A 27,195-nucleotide genomic window follows, 5' to 3' on the forward strand; every position below is an offset into this window, starting at 1 on the left:
GTCAACATATCATGCTAATATGGTTATTATGATAGGAAAATAAAATAAACAAAAAGATCTAATTGTGAATAAAAATACTAAAATAAAATATACAAAAATAATTGATATATGAAAAACAAAAATACTATACTATGGAAGTCAAAAGGGAGGGAGACCCTCGTTATTTTAGGGTAGATGAGAGAATAAAAGATGAAATAGTCTAAGGGAAAAAGTGATTTAGGTAGTAGATTTTTTATTTTTTTTAAATTTTTTTAAGACTTTCTACACGGTGTGGGTAAAAATGTGAGGGCATAGGATTTACTTATGCATGGTGAAGTTGAAGCATATGTACAATGATGGTCCAAAAGTATTATGAAGAAAAGAAATAAAAAATAAAAAAAATATACTTAGGTTTTGTAATACACACACCTAATAAAGTATTTACATAATTAGAGAAAATAGAGACCCCCATATTTAGGCCCTTATATGAAATGAAATATTTACACAAAATGGGCCATAATAATTTTATTTATTTTTGATAAGTAGCTAGCAAAAAAAAAATTTTAATAATATAAAAATATATAGAAGATATGGGTAAAGTCCCTAATGCACACACGCCTATTTACAGTGAAAAGGTATTTATGACAAAGAGTTTATGTGATTTTCCTTGGCCAAGGTAGCTCCCTATGGTAATGTGGATAGTCGAAAAAACGGCTATCATTTAGCCCTCCCCCTAGATGATGGTATATTCATGTACCATCATAAAGTAGGCCTTCTAAAGAAAGTGGTGTAATGTAGTTCTCTTGTCCATCTTTCTTATGTTCCTCGTGTTTTGCACCACAGACATCACTCAAACAACTGAACTTACATGCCCTTTTATCTCCTTTTAGTGGTTGCTTTTGTAAGTCTGTCGATAGAATGCGACTCAAGTATGGCTTGAGTCTGCAGCCATTAACCTTCTTAGAATGTTCTTTGCCATCTAAATCTATGAGCTGATAATAGCTAGAGTTGAAAACCTTCTTGATAATGTATGGTCCCTGCCATCTAGTTTCAAACTTGGCATCAAACCGGTTATCAAGTCGATTGTCATACCTTAGCACAAGATCTTCTTCTTTGATGCCCTTATCTTTTAAAGTTGCATTGAACTTCTCTGCTGCTTGCATGGCTTTTCTTCTATAACACTCGTATGCAGCTTCTCTTTTCCACTCTAGCTCAACTAAAGTGAGAAGTTGATCCACCCATGCATCTTGATCTCCTAGTCCACCTTTTCCATGTAGCCGCATTGTTGGAATGTTGAGCTCAATAGGCTGCAATGCTTCTTGACCATAAACCAAGTGAAAGGGCGTAAACCCCGTTGCTTCTCGGTAGGTAGTCCGGTATGCCCATAGTGCTCCATCAAGGAACTCGTCCCAAAGCTTTGCCTTGTTCTTCACCATCTTCCTTATGATTCCTGCAATGACACCATTAGCCTTCTCTACTAACCCATTTGATTGGGGATAGTGGGGTGTGCTATGACGATGTTAAATATGAAGCTCTCACAAACTTTGGTGAGCAAACCTTTTCTAAAACCTAGACCATTGTCAGAAACAATCTCGAAGGGTGTGCCAAATCTGCAACATATATGAGTGTAAACAAATTTGCTTACTGTCTTTTCATTCACCCTTGCCACACTTTGAGCATCCACCCACCTAGTCATGTAGTCTATGGCCACTAAGATGTACAATTTTCCATTTTTAGTTCTAGGTAGTGGACCCATAGCATCAATGCCCCATTTTTTAAATGGACCACTCAATGACTAATTGGCATGGACCATGTAGCAACCTCTTATTACCATTGACTTGGCAGTTATGATAGCTCCTACACCAATGTTGGACATCCACATGTAAGCTTGGCCAAACATACCCAGCAAGCAAAATCTTTTTCACAGTTAGTTCTTGAGCAAAATGGCCACCACATGCTTCTTCATGCAGACCTTCTAAAATGGCTGGAATCTCCTTGGTTGTTGGTACTCTTCTGCACACTTGATCTTTTCCTTTTTGGTAGAGGGCACCTTCTAAGAACAAGAAAGATTTTGCCCTCTTCATGAGCCTCTTCTTTTGTGCCCTTGTGAAGTCTTGTGGGAATTCACCTTCCAAGATGTAGCTCACTATGGGAGCCAGTGTCTCCATTCTTTGGTACCATGGTTGGTTAATAGCCGCTGCAGCCCAAGACTACTTGCTTTTCCTTCTTAACACATGCAACAGCTTGTTGTGCAAGTAGATCAACATCCTCATTTTGTTTCCTAGGAATATGATACAATTTTACCTCATCAAATTGATTAAACAACCTACGGATAGCATGAAACTTTTGCCTTAATCTTTCATTCTTGCATGCCCAAATGCCTAAAATTTGCCTTACAATAAGAAGTGCATCCCCTTTTACCAGGAGATGTTGTATCCCTTGATTGATGCACACCTTCAAGAAGCCATGGAGTAGTATGTCGTACTCTGCTTGCTGCTAGTAGAACTTGGCAAGTTGTCCTTCTCCTTCATAACCACCTCTCCACTTGGGTTGAGCAGCACCAGCCCTCCCCTTGCTTTACTTGTGGCTTTTCTAAAAGCTCCATCAAAGAACAAGGTGAATGCATTAGGTCTAGTTTGGGTGGTGGCAATGGTAGGGTCTTTACTTCAGGTACCTTAATCTCCTTTTCATGCACTCTATAAGTGAGAATCCCTGCCAATTGTGCACGCACACTATCTTCTACCTTGAAAGAGTATTGGAATTCTTGCAATTCCATTGTAAGGTTCCCCCCTTCCAAAAATAGGGGAAACACTTAAGATAGTCCACTAAGTCTTATCTTAGAGAAAATTTCCTACTCATCGACACCTTGACCATATAGAGATTCAAGGATACGATTCATAGGTAAGACCTAGTTCTATCCCGCAAGAGGGAACGTGGTCTTCTAAAAATCAAATTACCCATAGGGTAATTGATCATAAATTGGGCAACTACAAGACTTGATTTCTAGAGGCAACGCTTCTTTCCTCATCCATGCAAGGCACAACCGCTGGCCTAGTCTTCTAGAATAGAGTTACCCAAGAACCTATTTATCTAGCGTAGGGCTTTCACTTAATCTATTGGAAAGCTACCCGACTAATCGGGTCCACCCATCCGTAGGATGGTGTCGTCGGGGCATTCCATCCTCCCACTTTCCACCCTACTCACGCGTTAATTTATTTTCTAATTAATCCTACCACACTGTTTGACATAAATAAGCATGTTCCTTAATTAAGGCCATTTTCACAAGGTTTGTTAAAAAACAGCCTTTTTACACAATACTGATGACCCCTGGATCGAAGCCATTTTTAGCAATTTTTAGGGTTTACATAGGGTCAATTGTGGTTATTTTAGGTGAATTTTCATGGTATTTGAAAGAGTATGTGTGTGGAATGTCATAGTATTTGCATGCATCATGATTGTCGATGTTGTCCATTGGTGTAAGCACATTGCATGGGAATGGTGACGATTAATATTATTTTGTATATAAAGAGGAGGTTGTATGTAAGTGGGTAGAGAGAAGAGAGAGATCGAGGGGAGAGAACGAGGGTTAGTATGATGAGTTTCGAGCTCAAGCTTTGAGGATGGTTAGGTGGGAATGCAAGTTTGGAGACCTTAATGTGGTTACAAATGAAAAATTCCAAATTAAAAAAATGGAGGGGTGGGTAGTTTTAGCACCCATTGGTATCCGCCAACCTTTTGAGAGAATAAAATAGAAGAGAGAGAGAGGAAGCGCTTCTTTCTCTGGCTGGCGTGAAGAACACGAGGAGGAGGAGGAGGAGGTAAGCCTGCTTATTTGCTTGTTGATTAATGCGTTTGTGTGAATTCTGTACATAAAGAGAGAGAGAGAGGCGTATGAGGGCTTGCGTAGGTGCAGGTAGAAGATGGCGGAGGCTCTGCGCGGTCGACGACGGTGATGGCTAGCGATGGCGGGTGTTGAGGGCACCGTGCCTTGAGCGCATGAGGCAGGCCTACGCATAGGGTTAACCATGGCCTGGGCTGCCAGCGCAACACAATAGGGCCGAACTCTTACGCATGGAGTAGGCAGGTTGGCCACCTACGTATCACAAGGAAGAGCGTCGGCCGTTGCACGTAGGCTCCTTGGCCAAGTCGGCCTACACAACACAGAGAGGCCAAGCCCTTGCGCGTGAGCGGGCTAGTCATCTGCAGCAGCTGAGTGTGCCTAGGCAAGGCCGCGTCGGGGTACAGGCTGGGAGTGCCTCATGGCACTTGCGCTGCTGCTCGTGGCTTGACGGGTTGGCAGGAGGCCACGGTCGTAAACGTATGAGACTGGCGAGTTGCTTTAGCAATGGAGATCCTTCAACGACGTGCCTTGGAGAGGGGCTCGATGGAGTGAGCCTTGAGGTTTCACTCGGCTGGAGGTGGCGCTGGAAAGCATGAGAGAATGGAGCGCCGGCAGGGCTGTGTGCCGTGCGCCACAGAGTTGGTCGCCTAGTGGGCATAGGCCTACACAAAGAGCACGTGGAGGGTAGTGGTGTGGTCGCCTTATGCGGCTAGACCACCTAGCGTGCGGATACGCTTGAGGTCTTTGGCCTTGCACGCAAGTAGGCCAAGCATGGTGCACTTGGGGTTGTGCGCCATGCGCCACTGCTGGGATTGACCACCAAAGGTGAGTGAGCCTCACAGGGCCGACTCATTAGCATGAGGGTTGGTTGGCAGATTGCTAGCCTACGCAATGGAAAGCGAGGCCGGCTGTGCATGTGGCTTGGAGTAAGGCCATGCGTGAGTCTTGGAGCAGGCAGGCACACACATAGGCAAGGTCCATAATAGCAGCCCTTGGTCAGGCCACTAAGGGGATGCTCATGAAGAGAGCAAGCATACACCTAGGAAGGCCGCCCATGGTAGACTGTGAGAGAGAGAAAGAAACGTGTGTGTGCATGTGGGAGGTTTCCATGCTGTCATGGTAAAATGAGGAGAGAGAAGGTGGGGAACCTGTGAGATCCCTGTCCCCACCATGCGACAGATTCGGGGTACTAGCAGCGGAAGTAGTACTTCATGCGCGGGGCAGGGACCCACACTCGGGGCCTCGTCCACGGATATCCGGACAAGAGACTAATCCGTCGGTTTTCCAAAACCGAACCCGGAAAAACTTCCCTTACCCGGAAAGCACGAGCGATTTCACCAAGATAACTTTTTACTCTAACGTAGTCAAGATCATTACTGATCACGCTGATCCGACTGCACCTATAAGATACTCGGTTGGATCAAGGAAGAAACTTGCACTTGGATCATTGGGATCAACGCTTTTTTTCCCATCAAGAGGCACAGCCGTTGATTCCTATCCATAGAACAATTACTATCCGGGATTTACTTTATCTATCGTAATAACACAAATTGAGTCTCGATTTACGGATCCATCAGTCCAGCCTAACTCCATCCGATCCCATGGGTTAGCCAACCACCCAACCACTGTAGTGATGGGATCCAATTTGGAATTTGGTTAGGTTTTGTCCCGGGTACCAAGGAAAAGAGTTCCAAGGCCCCCTAGCCGGAAGTTCATGCAAACATAAAACTAGCCATACCACTTACACACCCAATATGAAATTGCCTTTTTCTTAGCATCAGCTAACTTTAAAACAATCCTTTAATGAAACCATAGTACCACTGATCACAATCTTCCAATTTATCCGGTTGATTCATAATTTCCCATCATTCCTTCATCAGAGTATCTATGGCATCATTGGCAACTAGAACGCTCACCGCTTGTCCACACAAGGGCCTTTTCAATAGTTCCTAGCCCATAATACTAGGCAATATAATCACTTATAAAAATCAAGATGGACTCTCGTTGAAGATCAGCAAGATCAACCAACAGATCCATAAAAAGAGCCATGGACTCATCCATTGAAGACCAGCAAGGTCAGTCAACCAGATCCATGCCCGGTTTCAGAAAACAACTCTTACTCCTTGTTCCAATATCTTCCTCGATGCACGCGTGGGTATCCTGGGAAACCCAGAGCTCGAGCACCGTATGGTCAGCACCCTCTAGGATCCTTCGCAGGTGACCTAGCGCTTCACTCATAGGCCGCTTCTTTGGTCCCTCATCCACCGTACCGGAAGCTCACCATTTTAATCGAACCGAGGCTGGTCAAGACCTCGGCCGACCTTGCTACGCGAGATGTCCTCCATTGACTCTCCGTCAGCAGTTGCAACTTTAACAGCTAGGTCTCCACGACCTTAATCACAAGACGGTCAAAATGCTTCCCCAGCATTCTTGACATAAAGCAGCCATTTACAAACAGCATTCGAAACAGTTTACAAATACAGTTTCTATATTAACTCTCATTTCTCCACATTATCCCTCATTAATCCACATTACTTATTCCACATTCCATTTATATATGTACTCATCCAATCACATCATTTTCCATCTCTTCACTTCAGATTCCTTCACATCACATATCATATATTCACATCCATATCCACATCCACATCCACATTCACATCCATACATCCATATCTACATGCTTACCCTCCATTTTCACATCCTCATTTATACATCCACATCCCGTATCCACATTCATACATACACATCCATATCCACATCCATACATCCACATGCATACATCCACTATCACATCCTCTTCATACATCCATATCCACATACATACATACATCCACATCCACATCCACATTCCCATTCCCATTCCACATTCCCATTCCCATCCACATACATACATACATCCTCATCCATATTTCCATTCACATCTATACATCCACATCTACATCCACATACATACATACATCCACATCCACATTCACATTCACATCTATACATCCACATCTACATCCACATTCACATACATCCACATCCACATTCCCGTTCACATCTATACATCCACATCTATATCCACATACATACATACATCCACATCCACATTCCACATTCACATCTACATCCACATTCACATACATCCACATCCACATTTCCATTCACATCTATACATCCACATCTACATCCACATTCACATCTATGCATATACATCCTCATGCATACATCCATTTTCACATTCATACATCCACACTCTCATCTCCACATTCACACATCTGTTTTGAAAGAACGGTAGAGGAGGAGGAGACACACACACAGGAGCAAACCCTAATGTATATTGCAAACCCTAACCAAGGAGGGAAGCCATGTCCACTCTCACACAAAGCATAATGCACTAATCCATAATCCACACAACACACAATGAGTTGTGTCCACACTCTACTAACCCTAGCTAATGTCCACACACTATGACCAGCTGGACACGCGGTCATTTATGTCTCACACATGTTCCTACCTAATCTGCCAGCACATAGCATAGCTGGCTCACACTGACATCGAGCTTGAATCTCAACAGCCCCTCTCAAGCTCATGATGTACTGCCGATGAAGATGTAGATGAGCTTGGGATATCAACACTCTCAACACTCCCCCTCAAGCTCATCCCATGTACTCCCAACATAGTCCGGAAGTACTCGAACTTCTCCCTGCTAAGTGGCTTCGTGAAGATATCAGCCACCTGCTCATCAGTCTTCACATAGTGAAGATCAACTGTACCATCCAGCACCTTCTCTCTGACAAAGTGATAATGGACCTCTATGTGTTTGGTCCTCGCATGAAACACTGGATTCTTTGCCAACTGTATACTGCACATGTTGGAAGTGTACCATTGGTCATGCATAATGGTCAGACAAAGTCTATGTCAGATGTGCTGTATGTGCCTTCGATCACTAAAAGCTTGGCCTCAGTTGGTCAAATGGTAGAACAGGGATTACAGGTTAGATTCAATGAGCATGGATGCTTCGTTGAAGACTTTAAACATGGATGTAGAGTGATTGCTAAAGGCAAGAAAGAAGGAAGACTGTTTAAGCTGGATGCTGGAAATCCTGAGCTAAAATCAGCCATGTTCTCAAAGAGCAGGAATGTGGTACGGGATATTGATATGTGGCACAAGAGGATTGGCCATGTTAATATACAGAGATTAAAGAACATGCAAACAAGAGGCATTGTCAATGGTTTGCCTAGGTTCAAATATGATGGACATATGCATGTTTGTGAAGCCTGTCAGTTTGGGAAGCAGGCAAGATTGAGATTTCCTAGAGAAGGAAATATGAGTAAGGCCACTTGAGATAGTACACAGTGATGTATGGGGTCCTGCACAAAACCCATCTATCAAAGGCAGCTTATACTATGTTACATTCATTGATGACTTTAGCAGGATGACATGGATATACTTTCTCAGGGAGAAGAGTGAAGTATTGGAAAAATTCATGGATTTCAAAGCTTTTGCAGAAAAGCAGTATGGCTGTTGGATTAAATGTCTGAGGACAGATGGAGGTGGTGAATACACCTCAAAAGCTTTTGAGCATTTCTTGAGGAAGCATGGAATAAGGAGACAATTGACATGCAGGTATACACCTCAGCAGAATGGTGTGGCTGAGAGAAATAATAGAGTTATATGTGAAGTGGCAAGGGCGATGCTTAATGAAAAGAGCATGCCAGATTACTATTGGGCAGAAGCATGTGCTACTGCAGTTTATATATTGAACAAAACACCTACAGCAGCCATTCATGGAAGCACGCCAGAGATGCGGCTCACAGGTTACAGGCCAGACATTGGACATCTTAAAGTTTTTCGATGCATAGCCTATGTGCATGTACCTGATGAAAGAAGAAGGAAGTTGGATCATAAGGCAGAGAAATGTATATTTGTTGGATATGCAAAGGATCGAAAAGCCTACAAGTGTTATAATCCACAAACTAGACAAGTGGTCATCTCACGTGATGTGGTGTTTGATGAGCTTGCTAGTTGGTATAAAGCAAAAGATGAAGGTGTTATTGAGTCACTGGAAGCAGATGTGCCTGTGAACTTGCCATCACAAGCAAGTTCTAGTTCTACTACTATGTCTGGGCCAGCAGCAGCAGAGCAGAAGCTAAGAGCAGCAGTGTACGTCCATGGTCAGGACGTTTGAGGCATGAGAGTGTAAGCACTGGGAGTAGTGCTATGGATAAAGGCAAAAAGAAAGTGGAAGGAATTGGAATCATAGGATATGAGTCATCCAGTTCTGAAAGTTTGGATGAGGAGCTTGGCATACCTGTTTTACGCACACCTGGTGCTAGACAGGACAGATATGTGCCACCGCATGCTAGAGTCACAGGTGTACAGAGTGACCCGCATGCATTGCGGAGATCCCAGAGGGTCAGATATCCTGTTGACAGGTTGACATACAGAGATTTTGCTATGCACTATGCATACATGACATCTATGGTGAAGCATGTGGAACCTACATGCTATACAAAGGCTATTGGAGAGCATGTATGGGAAAAAGCAATGGATGTAGAGATGGACGCATTGGTCCATAATGATACATGGGACTTGGTTGCACTACCAAAGGATAAGAATGTTATTGGATGTAAATGGGTTTACAAAGTGAAGTGCAAATCTGATGGTTCTATTGAAAGACATAAGGCAAGATTGGTAGCAAAGGGTTATGCATAGACCCATGGATTGGATTATGATGAGACGTTTAGCCCAGTGGCTAAGATGGGCACAGTGAGAGCAGTCATTGCTATGGCTGCAGCAAATGGCTGGGAAATACATCAGATGGATGTTAAGAATGCATTTCTGAATGGAGACTTACAAGAGGAAGTGTACATGGCACAGCCAGAAGGGTATGTACACCCTAGATATCCCACTCACGTATGCAGGTTGAAAAAGGCATTGTATGGTCTAAAGCAAGCACCTCGTGCTTGGAGTGATAAGATGAGCAGATATCTTATCTCACTTGGTTTTCAGATTTCTACAGCAGATTCTTCACTCTATGTGAAGAAGACACAGCATGGGATTGTTTTACTAGTCATCTATGTGGATGACTTGATTATCACAGGTGATCATGGTGCAGATGTGATGCAGGTCAAGAAAGCTTTGAGTGGGCAATTTGACATGAAAGATCTTGGTGAGCTGAGATACTTCCTTGGCGTTGAAGTGGTGAAAGATCATGCAGGTACTTGGTTAGTACAGCGCCAATATGCCTTGGATATGTTGGCAAAGTATGGCATGAGAGGGTGTAAGCCTATGAGTACACCATTGGAGCAAAATGTGAAGTTGCGGGCTGATTATGGCGAGGAATTGGATGATCCTTCTATGTACAGGAAGATGGTTGGCAGTCTCATATACATGACTATCACACGCCCGGATTTGAGTTATGCAGTGGGGCTAGTTAGCCAGTTTATGCAGAGCCCCAGGAAACCACATTTGGATGCAGTGAGACGCATCATGAGATATGTGAAAACCACAGCACATTATGGTTTATTCTATGAGAGTGGTAAAAGCTTGGACATACATGGCTACACAGATGATGCTGATTGGGCAAGTAGCGCATATGGCATGATAGGGTATAAGCCTATGAGTAAGTACCTGCATGATCTTTCACCACTTCAATGCCAAGGAAGTATCTCAGCTCACCAAGATCTTTCATGTCAAATTGCCCACTCAAAGCTTTCTTGACCTGCATCACATCTGCACCATGATCACCTGTGATAATCAAGTCATCCACATAGATGACTAGTAAAACAATCCCATGCTGTGTCTTCTTCACATAGAGTGAAGAATCTGCTGTAGAAATCTGAAAACCAAGTGAGATAAGATATCTGCTCATCTTATCACTCCAAGCACGAGGTGCTTGCTTTAGACCATACAATGCCTTTTTCAACCTGCATACGTGAGTGGGATATCTAGGGTGTACATACCCTTCTGGCTGTGCCATGTACACTTCCTCTTGTAAGTCTCCATTCAGAAATGCATTCTTAACATCCATCTGATGCATTTCCCAGCCATTTGCTGTAGCCATAGCAATGACTGCTCTAACTGTGCCCATCTTAGCCACTGGGCTAAACGTCTCATCATAATCCAATCCATGGGTCTGTGCATAACCCTTTGCTACCAATCTTGCCTTATGTCTTTCAATAGAACCATCAGATTTGCACTTCACTTTGTAAACCCATTTACATCCAATAACATTCTTATCCTTTGGTAGTGCAACCAAGTCCCATGTATCATTATGGACCAATGCGTCCATCTCTACATTGAGAAATTATAGAAAATGATCAAAATTCACTAATTACCTTACAATTTGCTTGATTCTTTGTTCACAGTAGAGGCCCCCAACCAATCAATTGGTTAAATATGTTGATGGAGCCACTAATGGGGATTGAAGAAAGAGGGAAGCTCCAAAAACTAGTGAATTATTAATGAATTCACAGTTCTTGGCTTAGGTGGAGTAGAGTAACGATGCATAAACACTATATATTTTTTAACAAGGGGAGGCTTCCATTTATAGGAAAAATTGAGCTCCTACCCAAACAAACTGATTCTAGAATTTTCCAAGTCAGTTTGGTCACTTTTTGACCATTTTTAGGTCAGTTAAGCTAACTTTTTGGAACTAGACTTGAATGAGGAGAGAGGAGAGATGAAATATCTCAATTTTTATGAGTTTAAAACTCATTCAAGCATGTGAAATATGCACCTCCTTTAAAGAACTCCCCTTCCTTACATATGTGTCAAAATGGAATCATTATACCCAAATATCTCATATTTTTAATATTGCTCATAGTTTTTTACTAATAAACCTTGTACATTTTCAACTCTTCATCTTATGTGAAATATGCGCCTCCTTTAAAGAACTCCTCTTCCTTACATATGTGTCATAGTTTTTTTTTTAACTAATAAACCTTGTACATTTTCAACTCTTCATCTTATGTGAAATATGCACCTCCTTTAAAGAACTCCCCTTCCTTACATATGTGTCAAAATGGAATCATTATACCCAAAATATCTCATATTTTTAATATTGCTCATAGTTTTTTACTAATAAACCTTGTACATTTTCAACTCTTCATCTTATGTGAGCATTTACTCATTTTTGGATACCCAAAATATCTCATATTTTTAATATTGCTCATATTTTTTTACTAATAAACCTTGTACATTTTCAACTCTTCATCTTATGTGAGCATTTACTCATTTTTGGGTATCTTCTTTTACAAATTGGATTTATCTCCTCCCTACACATGGATTGATGCTATTGGCCCATAGGAACCTTAATTGGACCATAATCCAAAAATTTCTGAAAATCTAGACCCTTAGGCTAAGGTCCTTTATACACATTTCCAATTAATTCCAATTGCACATTGGAAAATTCTTTTTGAATTTCTGTTGCAGGGGAATTCATCTTAATTATAAGAGATATTTTTCTATCCAAAAATATTCAAAATCTGAATATTCTCTCTCTAGAATATTTTCTCTCTCTAGGTTAAAATAGTTAGAAACAAGGTCTTTATAATTCTGAAGAGGGATTGATTACATGGGAAGATACTAGACATCAAAAAGGGGGTGGGAGAGGAATCTTATATTCTACCCCACTTAAAAAACGCGAGATGTTCTCATCTCGCAAACTAGGGTAATTTCGCAAGATGCACGAATATGAGACCACCAAGAAAAGTCTCAAAGAGAGCAAGATAAGAACAAGATTTAAACTTTATTCATTCTCGGAACTTATACAGTAAAGATAGAAGAACCCTTTACACTTCCATAAGCCCATCCATCATATGATCACAAAAGCAGCACTCACAAGCTGCACAAGTATAAGGTAACTCATTTATGGGATTAATTCTGTTGGTTATTGCTGCACCTATCTCAGTGGTATGAGGTGATCTAACAAAAGGACCTCTGAGAGGCAAGCCAAAAACGGGGTAAAGACATATCTTCTCATGAGGAAGAAAACACGCTAGTAAGAAGACCCGCTCAGAAAACCCAAGATGCCTTGATCTCATGACGCAGTAGTATCGGGGACCCAAACCCAAAGCTTCAATAACCATGGCCAAGCGGACATTGTTACGAAAGTGCTGCTGACCCCAAGGTGTTACCCTAGTTATGTTTTGATAGGTTCGCCATTTGGTCTGAGCTACAGAAGTTCCCAAGTGAGGGAAAAGTGAGCGCTCATACTGTTCTATAAAATCCTTCTTCACAGACTCACTTGCGTCTTGAAGGTGAGGAATCATTATGGATAAAACTAATTCTTGTTGCCAAGCCATGAAGGAGATTAAGAAAGAAAGGAGATCGATGGGAGTAAGATTACTGTAAACGACAAGTAAAAGTTACGACTTATATAAAGGAAGGAGCTAGCGTAACCCAGAAGCCAACGGTAACTTGCCACTGAAGTTTTACCGTCTTTCCATGATTTGGGTTTGGCACATTTCTCTATAGAAGGCATTAAGAACTTTGAGATGAGGAGATAAAAGAAGCTTGTAGGCTAAGTCACCTACTTTCATTGAATTCAGATAAGGTTCACAATATCTGGGGGATAACTTCTTATACTCCCCAAGAGATAAAGAACTTCTTTTTGGGCCGTACTCGAATGAAAACCAAAACCGTGGTATCCAAAACACCGATTTTCACTTCTGAACTCATTGTTCTGAATCCTTAAAACAGGTAGGACTCCTGAGAAGTATTCTAGGGAAAGGATCTTTTTTTTTAACAGAATCTTTCTTTTATTTTAGAGAGGAAATAATTATAAGATCAAAAGGGAGATTCTTACTCCTGTATACCTCAAAGGCTGGGGAGGAATCTTACATTCTACCCCACTTAAAAAGTGCGAGATGTCCTCATCTCGCAAGTAGAGGACAACTCTTTTTCTTAAGATCTAATTTTATTCTGGGGTTCCTTATATTCTGGTCAACCCAACGGAATACTGGGATAAATATTCCTTATATAGAACTCATAACAATTCATTCAAATCATATCATTCATATCTTTAACATGATAATGGTCCATTAAACCGAAAAATTTCCTTCTGAACATTCCTCCACAGAAATTTCAGTCAAGCAAGTTCTCAATTTGTCATCCCTTAACTTAATCTACCGTCTCAAGTGTTAATAGTAGCAATTTGACAGCGCCATTAGGAAAATTCTGGAATCAAAAGAGGGCTGTTTCAACAATAATATAATAATAGACACATAGATTGAGTGACATGTAATCTACCAACGAGATTCACCGGTGGTGGGACCTCTGTAACCCACCCAAAACGTGGAGAAACTCTTATCTTCATGAAATATTAAAAAAAACCATCACCTTGTCTTAAAATATTTAAAACCGTTTTTTTTGTCAGAAACTAACACAATAAAACAATGTTTTCCACATTCCTGTGTTCGACGTGGAGCACTAAAAAATTCTTTCCACCACCCCTAGAACTAATGAAGCTTGAATGCTTGGAATAGATAGATACACATTCTCCCGGTTATTCCCTCAACTTAGTTTCACTTTTGAATCTCAAAACATCTTTGGTGCCCAAAAGAACACACCGTCCCTCATTTCATCCTCCCTCCTTGATCCACAAAAGCGGTTAGCCCAGTCATCCACTTTCTACTACTTCTTCTTTCTCATACGTCTGTTAATCTATCATGGCACCCGAAAGTGGACTGAAACAAGCAAGGAGCAGTATCTCATCTGTTGTGTTGTATAACATAAAAGACGAGAACGAAGAATGGATTCCCCAAGTATACAGGAAGTACTCTTGGGTCACTATGCAGCCAGGAAAACAAGGCCACTACCGAGTGAAGGGAAAGGCATCTGAAGACTTGGCCAAACATTGGAAAGGAAGGATCCTTGACTTTAAGATGGCACCAGGAGGGAAAACTGTCAAAGAAGTGTTGATCGAGCATGTATTCATGCAAAAAGAGATCAACGTGGGACCATTGGAAGGACTTCCCAAGACACAGACCACATTGTAAGTGCTTGTGTTTTGTATTTCAATGTTGCAAATAAGGTGATTGATATACATTTTTTTGCCTTGCACAGATTTGTACCCATCCAATCTTCAGGAGTGGGAGCCTGCACAATGCTTGACGGGATTCTTGAATGTCGTACATGGTGAGGTGGGGAAACTTCAATATGAAGGTCGTGCACCAAGTGATCTCGCAAGAAGTAGAACATATTTCTATGACTCATTTTATACCTTGCCCACAGAATCCAGTCGACATGGAAAGTTGGAACGTATTCCGTTGCCCGCACTTGATAGTCCTGAGTGGCCATTGCTTGACACAGAAGTGATAGAGTCATACAGGACCAAAATGTTTAATGATATTAAATGTGCTATGAAGCCTAGCATTGGTGCAAGAAATGTGCACTTAAGTTTGTTTGTTCCAATTGCATGCTTTGTTCATTTATTTTCTGATTGTAAACAATTGAGAAAAACTAGAACAACTTTTGTGTGCAAAGATGTAGATGAAGCCTGGCTTGATCATTTGTTTGACAAAGGTTGGAGAGTGAAATCATCAAAGGGAGATGATTTGATCGAATGTCGATTGAACAGCTCCGACATTGCATTTCGGTGAGTGTTAAAACATTATAATGTATTTTTGTGAAACAGTTACAACGCTTATTTGATTATACTCGAAAAATTATCCTAATGATATTTTGGAATCAGATACTATATTGCCAGGCAACATCTGTGCATGTCATTTACTTATAGAAGGTGGCGATGGATCAACAACAACTGGGAAAGCATGGACCAAGATACAAGAGATGGCAACCACTCTTGCTTGATAGATATAGTTATGATTCGACAGGGTCACCCATCTTTGACATTGGAAGTGGAAGAGAATTGGACTCTCGAATATGTTAGGAAGGAATTAGAAGTAGCTATTCAGAATCCTCCAGATCAATTTTGCTTCAAGCTCGATGGTCGAAAGCTAAGTAAAAGAAGAGAGCATCAGATCATTTGTAAAGATGTTGCAGCCCCACATGAATTGGAGGCACTAGATGATATATGATGTGACCATGTATACGGTGACAATGTATTTTCCATATGCAATAAACTTATCTATTCAGAACATTGCTTTTGTAATGCTTTATTGTTTAAAACAATGTAATGAAGGCAAGAATTCCCCAATTGAATTTTTATGTACACAAAAAAGGCTTAAAGTAAGAAAGCAAGCAGTGAAGGAACACAGTAGCAAATTTGATCCTCTGATTTTCAAATGAAAAGTGTATTTACAATTGATGTTCTCTCTCCAATATATGTATAGCTGCATATTTACAAACGTACATTTGTTGGAAGAAGGAAAAAACTATTTATTACTGGAACCCATAGGTATCGGCTTCAGGATGGAGCCATGGCTCTTCTCCCAAGTATGGAGCCCATGTAAGAGGCTCAAGGGGGCCTATCCCCCCTCGTGGATTGGGCGGGATGAAGTCCACTGGCCCGTCTGGAGGCATAACTTCAGCGACCTCGATCAATTTCGCAATCGTTTCCTCCCTAAACGTTTGGACGTCTAGGTCCACGTAGCGAGACATTGATGGAAACTGCCATCACAATTCATCAAGGCATAAATAAGATCAACATGACAATATATAAGAAGATAAACAAGAGCACGCATGCGTATGGGAGCTGAAAATGCTTACATCCTCTGAAGGGAGCTGAAAAATGCTTCGTAGCAGCAACATTGCATTAAGTGCAACCCTCCACCCACAGCTGTAGCCATCTTCTTGTTTGGGGACACTAACCCTTCGGATGGTCGATCGATCCAGGGTGTCGATGTCCATGCTGAGGCTCTCGTAAGCTGCCATTAGTTTCCTGACTCCACTGTAAACAGAGACCAATCATTATCCTGATCAATCCGGACTTCTAACTCAAACAATGATATGTATCTTAATGATTTTTACTTACAGCAAAACATTTCCATGGACACCAAATGTCGAATTTGCAAGGTAAATGACATTTTCTTGCACGTCGACTAGTAGAAGACTCCAATGGGAACTGCACAATAGATTTCTATTAGTTTCAATCCAAAGGAAGCACTATATAACTCGTGTACGGTGATTCCTATAAACATCATGCAAGAGAGAGAGAGAGAGAGAGAGAGAGAGAGAGAGAGAGAGAGAGAGACAAACTCACTTTTCATGATATGCCAAAAAAAATACTCGGGCATCGTCCAGCTGGACCTCCCAAAACCAGTTCAGCACATCGAGGTACAGAACTGACTCTACTAGCAACAATGTTGAGACCAGTGAATCAATTTGGAACACTCGTTGTTGTACATCCTCGGGCAATAGCGAAATAACAAAACTTCACAAGGAAACATATCAAGAGTGAGGCATCAACTTTAAGAGCCAAGAATGAAAAATTGTGGGAGGACAGAGAAAAGAGTATACCTTAAAACACATCTGAGCACTTTGTGGTTGACTTCAGTTTTGGGATCAAACAAAATGTTGATTTCTTCAGCATGAATCGGGAAATAACATCTATGCCCTCTAATATTAAAGGGTACATCGAACTCCGGCAACAAAAATTGCAGCGCCTCCCAATTCATGGCGTGGAGTGCGCGAACATTTTCCCTTTTTGTTTGCAATGCAAGCATTGCAGCTTGATGTTCCCTTTGAGCGCTTGTCATTAAATTTGCCCGAGTCTGATGCTCATGATCTGGACCTCCCTCGGTCACCTCTTCAATTCTCACTTTTTGTACAGGACGGACATCCAAAATTTGTAACATTCGTTCATCAGTAAACGTAACTGGTCTAAGTAACTTATCGTATCTGAAACGAAGGGCTACTAGGCTGAAAAAATCTTTGTTCATTTACTGTCACCCTGTGTGCGTGGGCAGCAAGAACGTAACTATCCAAAAAAAATTTCGATCATCCAATCTTCTGTGGCCTCTTGCAAGCAAAACAAGGCCGATGCCTTCCACCTAAACAAAATTCCATTCTGCTCACAAATTCTCCTGGCAAGCCTCTGGAAAGGCAATCTGGGAATAGCAGCTGTCGGGTGCTTCATAAACTTTTTGATTTCTCGCAAGGCTGCCAAATGCTCTGCGAAACGCCTTAGTCTAGGCTGCGTTTTGGACAATCGAGAAGGACTGCTTGATTTCCTTGATCTTGAGGCTTTCAGAATGCCCATCTTCTTCCCAGTAGATGAGGGAGCTGCATTGTCAATGGGTCTAGCTGTATGCCTTACACGAGCCATCTGAAAACGCAAGAAAAAGCAGAAAACTTTGCTATTCAGTAGTACACGATTAACAATTCACCATAAAGCGAGAGAGGGGGGCCAAGAAAGCAATATGCACTTCCTCGCGTTATGGTGAATCCATTCACCATAACGCGAGATGAAGGCCCACAGAAACACAATAATCCTTCTCGCATTATGGTGAATTCATTGACACCAATAAGAGGCAGATTATCGTGCATTCTTTGAGCTTCGATCTTGCGTTATAGTGATTTGATTCACTATAACGTGAGACTAAGAGCCAGTCAAAGAAAAACAATCCTCCTCGCGTTATTGTGAATCGATCTACTACAACGGGAGGAGGGTTCTCCCGAATCTCTTACCATTCCGTCTTGCAGTTTGGTGATTCGATTCACCATAACACATAGAGCAGTATTGAGATTCTAATGACTCGTCGTCTGCTTTACGGTGAATTGAATCACCATTACAGAGGGCAAACAGTCAAAGAGAAAACAATGGCAGAGGGCAAACAGTCAAAGGAAAAACAAAACAATCAAGTATTATACAAGAAACTCACAAAACAATCAAGTAATACACTTTCATCACATTCTATGAGTGGGAATGGATGGAGACTGTCGTGTAGGAGGTGAATTAATAATTGACACCAATAAGAGGTGGATTATCGTGAATCCTTTGCCCCTTGGTCATGCGTTATGGTGAATCGATTCACCATAACGCGAGTCTAAGGGCCAGTCAAAGCAAAACAATCCTCCTCGCGTTATAGTGAATCGATTTTCTACAACGGGAGGAGGATTATCGCGAATCTCTTACGTTTGCCTTCTGCCATGGTGATTCGATTCACCATAAGACATGGAGCTTATTGCGATTCTAATGGCCCGTCGTGTGCTTTAAGGTGAATCGAATCACCACGGCAGAAGGCAAACAGTCGAAGAAAAAACAATGGCACAGGGCAAACAATCGAAGAAAAAACAAAACAAACAAGCAATATACAAGAAACTTACAAAACAATCAAGTAGTATACAAAAACTTACATTTCTTGCGTGCGAATGGATGGAGACTGTCGTGCAGGAGGTGGAAAATCGGTTCAGTACTGTGGCGGTAGTCGGAAGTCACCTGGAGGCAAGCAGGAGGACGGACAAGGCAAAATCGATAAGAGGACGAAAAGGTGGCGTGATTAACGGCTTTGATTAGTCTTTAGAGCGAACACACGTGCTGGCGGGCTGCCAGGGCGACTAGGCACCGCTGACGTGTCGCATAGCATTAAAAAGGGCTTTGATTAAACTTTATAGCTTGTACACGTGCTAGGTACACGGCGGGCTACCACGTGGCATTCATGGAATGGCGGGTGAAAACGCGGCGCTGACGTGTCGCGTAGCATTAAAAACAGATTTTCTAGGATATTCATCTCATTTATTTCCTCTCTTGGAGTTCGTATTCTCATTTATCTCCCCACCAACGGCCTTCATCTCCATCAACGACTGACTATCTCCTCCAACCCTCCTTCATCAATCATCCTCCTGTATCCAACCTCAAAGACAAACCTCCAACCTAATTCGTTTTCCTGGTATTTTTATCTCTTTTGTGCTTCCTTCTTCTTTTGTTATTTCGTTGTTTTGGTTTCAGTCGTGGAGAACTTCTTGCTTTGTCTTTTCATTGCGTTAAGGTGAATTGAAAACCTATGACTCCTCGCCTTATGGTGAATTAACTGCGAAGAAGAGTATTTTAATTCGTTTGACACCTCCTCTCTCAGTATGGGTACTGGAGAACTATCTTTATTTTTAATTCACCATAACGTTAGAGGCGTTGCCAAAGGATGATAAAGTCGTCATGTTACGGTGAATCAATTCACCATAACGCGAGCGAAGGTCCCATAGGAAGCATAATATTCCTCCTCGCATTATGCTGAATCGATTCACCATAACGCAAGAAGAGGTCCTTGACTTAGCTGCAATTTTATTTGCGTTAGGGAAAATAGATTCACTACAACGCGAGGAGGAATACCTGGATTCCTCTGGCATCTCCTCTCGCGTTATGTTGAATCCATTTACACCACACAGAGATTTGTTGTTTAAGATCGACTGTCTCTTGATTCATTGCTTGAACTAATATTTTCCATGTCTTATCTACAGACTTGAATTCAGCCATGGTGCAAGTTCAAGTCAAATTTGATGTGGACGAAGAGATTAAAGAAACACCTGCAACTCTATTATATGACTTCCTCTACAAATGTCGACATCATGATTTGCACCCTGCAATTTCGTTGATGTTCAATTGCGATTTTTCTCTGGAGGATACATTTTCTAGCCATCATGGATACTTCGAAGAGGCAAAGCAAGAGTTTGACGAGCTCACAAATGAAGAACCAATGATGATTGATGGGAAAAGTCACATTCATTTTAATCTCAAGGTGTCGCCGGAGAAGAAGCAGAGGTTAAACAGGGATTGGCACAAGGTGCCATGTGATAAGAAGAGAGCTTTGCTATGCCCTTTTCACAAAAGAAAATGCCGCTTGATGAAATACTCTTATGCCTTTTTATGCTTCTTGCACATGAACGTGCAATTAACAGATGAAGAATGTACAGAGCCGCATGCAACAAATGAAAGTGAAGACACGATTTCTCGTCAGGCTATTCCCACCATTGAGGATGTTGCTGAAGAGGAGGACACTCCTCATGTAATTGAGGAGTTCAATGTTGAAGAAGAGAGGAAGCTCAGTTCGGTGGTTGATATTAAGGCAGTTAGAGAACAAAACAGTGATGTAGGTCAGCTTGTGATTGAATCAGATGACTCCTCCCCCATTCCAACGCCATTACTCCCCTCCTACCAAGTAGGAGATTCAGAGTATATATTGCTGACAGACATACAACATGTATTTAACTTAAGGGAGGACCATTGCATAGCTTTCATAGCCCAAAATCTGAAGGTCGATGACAATTTTGTAGATGATGATGGGATAGACAAGTACTTACTAGTGGATAGCCATGTGAAAGACACCGAGTTCCTATCTGCTGCAGCAACACTAAAGATGATCTATGCTGATGCCCTTAGATATGAAGGAAAAGATGCCACAGAGGAAGAGCTACAAGAAGCAAGGGACAGACTGAATATCACCAACATGGGAGGGTGTAGGGATGTGCCAAATAAGTCAGCGGAAACCGTTCCTAGTTCGAGCACTAATTTATGGCAAGACGCCTTGCTTGAAGCAGATGAGAACCAAGAGGTTAGTTTTTTTTTGTTGTGGATTTGGCTTTATCAACTTTGTCCTGAAATGTTTGGTGATGTTGTTTCTGGAATGCTCCTTTATTTTTTCAGTTGGAAATATATGAAGACACATTCCTCAAACGTGCTTCAGGCAAGCGTATGGCGGGATTGGGCCACGATTCGACACTAGGAACATATATACATCGCCTAAAATTCCCTCAAATTGTGATATTTCACGCTAGCTTCTCCAAGGACAATGACAGTTTTCCTCTGATGGCGATAAAGACTCTATCCAGGTATTTAGGTGGCTATCACTTAAGGCTGAATGCAAACAAGGCAATACTTCTGGAGCGGCAAGAAGCTGTTCGAATTTTTGGAGAGGGACCTGGAGTATATTTGTTAAGATGTAAATATTATTTAACATATGCTGCTTACGGGTTGGCATGTGGAATCACATATCCTAATCTGTTGAGTGATTGCGGGAAGAAGCATCTTCTTAGAACAGCAAGGCCAAAGGTCCCTGTTGTGCCATTGATAGAGGATGAAGAAGATGATGCAGAAACGTCATCAAAAAAGGCTCGGCTGGGGGGTCTCTGCTCCAGATTAACAAATTTAGATTGTTCCAGTTGCTAAGAAGTTTCGTCATATTTCTCAATACTCTTCTTGTTTACCATTACAAACTATGAAATGTATATATATTGGAAACATTTATATGGGACATAGATGAAAGCTCTTGTTCTTTTAAAATCTTTCACAGTTACATCATTGTTTTACAATATATATTTCAATGATCAATTTTCTTCCACACTCTGCCCTGTCTTTGTCGTTGTCTTAGCCATTCAGCATGATTCTGCTTTCCCTGTGAGAGGAGACATATATTGAATGTCTCCGTTCAGCCTGAACCTTTCTTATTGCACATGACACAGCTGATTCAGCATGTTTGATCTTCACACGAGCCCTCACTTGAATCCGCCTATACCACCACTGACATAGTTGCTTCATGGGATTACTTTTCTTTATTCCTCCTCCATGTTGAGTGGCCCTTTGATAGGCACAACGTGCTTGCCAATGAGATCTTTCCATGCCTTGGGTAGACCAAATCCCAAGGCTTCCAAACTCTTCCGCAAATAAGGTTCCATGTGCATGCAAAATGTGCTACAAATGCTCAACAACAACAAGACATTTAGTATCGTACAATATTTTTTGAACAACAAAAAATACTCAAAGCTGTAGGTTTTCAAGTAATAACCATGTATTGTGTCAAGTTTGTCGCACCCCATGCCTTTTCATAGCTAGTGTAGAACTTTGTCACAACTGCCTCAAATTTCTCAACATCCCCATCTTCAAACCTTGCTTTTTGCAACAAAGGTGCTAGGCGATCAAGTGCCAACCACGCTTTGGCCTTTGCCACCCTTGCTTGTCCTGAAGAGCCTTGATCAGGTACAGCTGCATGAAGCTTCCTCCACACCTCAAAATCTGTACCCAGATGACCTCTCTGGGTATGATTAGATAAGAACTTTCTGGCTTTTGCACCTCCAAAACATGGTTTGCTAGGAACATTTCCGGTCTTCCCTGATCTTCTCAAGTCCTTCTCAATCTTCACTTGACCACAATGTAAACCTGCATCTGAAAGCACTTGCTCTATTTTTTTAATAGTTCTTTCACTGTCTACTACTGGTTTCATATTCCATGAAAATTCGATGTACATGTAGACTAGTTTCTCAATTATTCTAACCAGCGCATGCAAAACACAAATATGAACTCTGATCAAAGGGATAGGAAGAATTGGATCCCAATTAGGATCCACTCTTGGAGCATCACGATTTGGGGGTTCACGCCTATTACTGATTGCATTTAGGCATTTCCATTCTCTCTCTTTTCCTCCTTTGGAGACACCTCGTTCGGTCATACAATACAGGCAAGGATACTTGGCCATTGCTCTTTGGGAAATACCAAACATGCATTTCAAGGTTTTAAGATCTGCAGCCAGGTGCCATTCAACCTCATATTCACCATATCCTTCTACATAAAGCTTTTCGCCATTCGACTGCTGCTGGATAGTGGAAGGAAGCTCAGTCTGACTGAAGTACCACTTCAGAATTTCATGGGTCTCTGTTGGAACCTGTTAACAACAACTGTTAGATTGTCTACAACATCATAAGAAGAGGATAGCAACATAATATTCTTTTTTTAAAAATGGATAACACGTCACCTCAAATGCAGCCAGCCACCAAATCTCATTTTCGGATTGTACACTAAAGTGCTTCTCATCAGCATTACTGATACTTGCATCCAAAGCTCTATTCATTAAAGTAATGCTAACCCTTTCCAGCTTCTGTCCTTTGATCACCTCACTCTCATCAAGTTTCAAAACAAATTTCAACCTTCCATTGCACTCATGTACACTGATGTCATAAACTTTCACCATAGCCATTTGTAATTTTCGAACATCCATGATGAAATTGTTGAACTCTGTAGGGTGGTTGCAAGATGAGGGTACTCACTTTCGTTCACTCTCTCCAAAATTGGGACATCCATCCATCTCGGGCGGAGTACCTCGATCGTGATAGTGCCGCCAATCAAAAGACCACACGTGGCTCCCGAGCCTAAATCGACATATCTCGATCGAGATGCCAACTAATGCCACGCTAGCAGGTCCGGCTTTCCAGGCGTCATCCATGTCACCAATACATGTCACCGCCACCACAATATCTCGATCGAGATATCTATGCCACTCGGATCCACATCAGGGCCACGCTGTATCCACGTAGGCATATTTGACTAGCACATCTCCATCGTCCACGTATCTCGAACGAGAAATATACATCCAATCGCGACCATTCATTGTTCGAGGTAATCGGATACAATCTCCACCGTCCCCATATCTCGATCGAGATACTGAGTTCAAATCTCAGCCGTCCAAATATCTCGATCGTGATATAGAGATTCAATCTGCACCGTCCGAATATCTCGATCGTGATATAGAGATTCAATCTGCACCGTCCGAATATCTCGATCGAGATACGTAGATGCAATATCCACCGTCCAATTATCTCGATCGAGATAAGGAAACGCAATCTATACCGTCCATTCACGTACGCTGGAAGATGCGATCTCGGCCGTTTAAATATCGCGATCGAGGTATATAATGAATCTTGACCGTCGAGATACCTTTTCGTGGTAATGCCTCTAAATCGTGGCCGTCCAATTACCTCGATCGAGATATTAATATCAAATCTCAGCCGTCGATCCTTCCCCAACCCTAGAATTAGGTGTGTATCTTGGCCGTATGTTGCACTAACCCTAATATCCAGAGCGTTAATCTTGCAAACCCTAAATTGCATGATGTTACCGAACCTCGATCGAGGTTATAAAACCGGAAAACTTTTTTTTTTGGCTCATTTTCACAAGTCGTTTTCACTCCCTTGCTCTCTCTTGATTTGGATTAGTGTTAGTGAGCCCATTAGCTTTGTTTTTAGCTTCATTAGTGCTACTTAGCACTAAGCATTAGACCTTTCACATTAGACCTTTCACATTAGACCCTTCACATTGGACCCTTCACATTGGGCTTAGGTTTTAGCATGGAGGGCCACGAGGAGGGCCACGAGGAGGGCCGCTCATCTATTGCGGACCTCATCGCGGAGATAGACCGTGAGCTAGCGGCTATCCGTAGGAGTGCTAGAGACACTCCGTCTACATTACATATCGTGGCAGACTTGGAGGCGATGCTTGCGTCCCTTCGTAGCCTTCACGATATTGTTTATGTAGATGAGTGGATAGCCCACCATCGCGCTGCTCCGGTGTCACATGGCCTGACATATCGTCAGGTCTGTGATCTTGCTCCTATTAGGGATGGGGCTTTCCTAGATCTTTTCCTCGATAGTCGTGGGATGAGGCCCGGGGCGGGGAAGCCCCTCACTATTTCGCGGTGTTCGCATCCTCGTATGGCGGCACATATCTATAGTCGATATGTTGCCGCATATGGGAGGATGCCGAACAACCGCCAGATCCCCATATACTTCGCAAAGCAGTTATATGCGGAGTTTGTCTTAGGGGAGGAGGTCGATTACACCAGCCATCGTCCGGGTGGTGGTGCTGGCCGAGGCCGTCTCCAGGACCAGGGTAGGCGGCCTCCACCAGCACTTCGTGTAGCACCTGCCGCCACAGATCCTTCCTTTGTGCCATTGTCGACAGTAGAGGCTCTTGGCACGCAGGTCGGCATTGACGTACGGAGTACCACGGAGAGCATCCAGCACGTGGTGCGCCTATTCTCACGAGCTATACCGACGACAGATGTGGAGGTATTTACATATAGATTACGTCTTAAGTTTTTTTGGTCATTTATCTTCATGTTTATATGTACTTTTCTATATTTTTACATGAGCAGCATGGTTGATTGTGTCACGCAGGTTCCCACACCTGCCACTCAGAGGCTCACTCAGGAGTTGGTAGAGGCGAGAGCGGAGATAGACCGCCTCCGAGCTGCATTACAGATGGCAGAGGCAGCTACTGCAGAGGCACAGCATCTGAGAGAGTCCGACATCCAGCAGGTAGGTTTCTCTTGCACGTTTAAGTTACAAATTTCTTTAAGTAATACCTAATGAGAGACTAACCAAATATTTTAATGCTTTACTTTTTTGCGTAGGCTCGGACCGAGGTAGAGAGCTCCAGAGCTGAGGCACAGCATCATCAGATCATGGAGCAGATTGCCCAGCACAGGGCAGAGCAGCTGATGCTGCATGTTCGAGAGTATCGTAGATCATCCGATGTGACAGTGCCTTACCTACCGTTATATCCACGGCCTATCACAGAGGTTTTTCGACGACCTCTCCCTCAGGATGCACCTCCCTTCCTACGGGATGCGTGCTGCTGTTTATGCATCGAGGACATTGACAGTACAGGAGGATATGCCCTAGGATGTGGACATATTTTCCACTTGTCTTGCATCACCCAGGAGCTCGTCCGGTTCTCAGCATGCCCATCCTGCCGTGCACGCGTCGACTTAGCGACGTACAGGGTATTGGGCATCGATGATCTTCACCCAGGCCTTGTACGAGTAGATGCCAGGACTGGGAGGCCTGTCGACTTTACATCAGCTATGGACTTGGGACTCGACGCCTTCGACGATAGAGCCCAGGAGCCTGAGGTGCCTCCTGAGATAGAGTGGAGCTCACATGAGTTCGACGCTTACCAGAGAGTGCTACATGAGAGCCAGGTGACAGCATTTGAGCGCGTGGGTGGTGCTGGCCCTAGTGGCACAGCGGGTGATGGTGCTAGCAGCAGTGCTGCTTCTCATGAGCAGCGTGTCCTTACAGCAGAGGAGCTTACACGAGCAGAGTGGCAGACACGCACCATTGCAGATTATAGATTTTGGGTGTACAGACAGAGGCGTCTTGCATTAGCACGACGCAGAGAGAGAGAGAGGGCCATAGCAGCTTTTGGGACTCGTGAGCTCCCGAGTATACCGGCACCAGCTCACGATCCTTCCTTTGAGGCAGACCTCCCCGCAGACATTCGACGACCCCCGCAGCCGGCACAGCCGCCTCGACGTGCACAGCAGCCTCGACGCGCACGTCGACCGGCAGTTAGAGATGACGATTTTGATTGGGTTGCTGTTGATAGTGACTAAACTCAGACTAGCTGGGTTAGCTCACTTACATTGTACTTAGATTTTTGGGCAGTGACTAACCTCAGGCTAGCTGGGGTAGCTCATTTTCATTCTGATGTACTTATTTGATGTTTATATCATTATGAGTTTTCTCATTATTGAGTATCATTACATTTTAGTTGATGTTCTTGATTTTATTATATTTCTTAACACTTTTGCTATCATATTGTTTGTTGAAAATCTCCATGCCATCGTACCCAAACATGCTCCGATGGGGACCAAACTTTGCAAGCATGTGGGGGTGGGCCCCCCCCACATGCTTGCAAAGTTTGGTCCCCATCGGAG

At 42.6% G+C, this 27,195-nt stretch overlaps 1 protein-coding gene and 1 pseudogene across 2 annotated transcripts in view; one reads left to right on the top strand and one right to left on the bottom strand.

The window, feature by feature from the left end:
- Positions 1-20,186, bottom strand: part of LOC147612104 (putative syntaxin-131) — a 41,587-nt pseudogene extending 21,401 nt beyond the window's left edge. Inside the window, exons 1-4 of the transcript XR_015263682.1 lie at positions 20,173-20,186; positions 16,977-17,147; positions 16,749-16,838; positions 16,484-16,664 (exon numbers count right to left, since the gene is read on the bottom strand). The product of XR_015263682.1 is annotated as a putative syntaxin-131 (transcript). The remainder of the gene's footprint in view (positions 1-16,483; positions 16,665-16,748; positions 16,839-16,976; positions 17,148-20,172) is intronic.
- A 4,267-nt stretch (positions 20,187-24,453) lies between these two features.
- LOC147612105 (uncharacterized) lies at positions 24,454-26,912 on the top strand. The gene is made up of 3 exons (XM_086784259.1): positions 24,454-25,543; positions 25,652-25,792; positions 25,888-26,912. Exons 1-3 carry the CDS (start codon positions 24,824-24,826, stop codon positions 26,869-26,871), a joined length of 1,845 nt encoding a protein of 614 aa, XP_086640385.1. The 5' UTR covers positions 24,454-24,823; the 3' UTR covers positions 26,872-26,912.
- Positions 26,913-27,195: the final 283 nt, after the last annotated feature.

Source organism: Cibotium barometz, chromosome 46, assembly GCF_041138505.1.
Source record: "Cibotium barometz isolate CiBa-2024 chromosome 46, ASM4113850v1, whole genome shotgun sequence".
Lineage (NCBI taxonomy): Eukaryota > Viridiplantae > Streptophyta > Polypodiopsida > Cyatheales > Cibotiaceae > Cibotium > Cibotium barometz.

Excerpts from the sequence above, each read along its gene's own strand:
- LOC147612105 (XM_086784259.1), top strand. The coding sequence starts at position 24,824 with ATGGAGGGCCACGAGGAGGGCCACGAGGAGGGCCGCTCATCTATTGCG. Across the intron at positions 25,544-25,651 it reads TACCGACGACAGATGTGGAG|GTTCCCACACCTGCCACTCA; the intron begins GTATTTACATAT and ends TGTGTCACGCAG. Across the intron at positions 25,793-25,887 it reads GAGAGTCCGACATCCAGCAG|GCTCGGACCGAGGTAGAGAG; the intron begins GTAGGTTTCTCT and ends TTTTTTGCGTAG.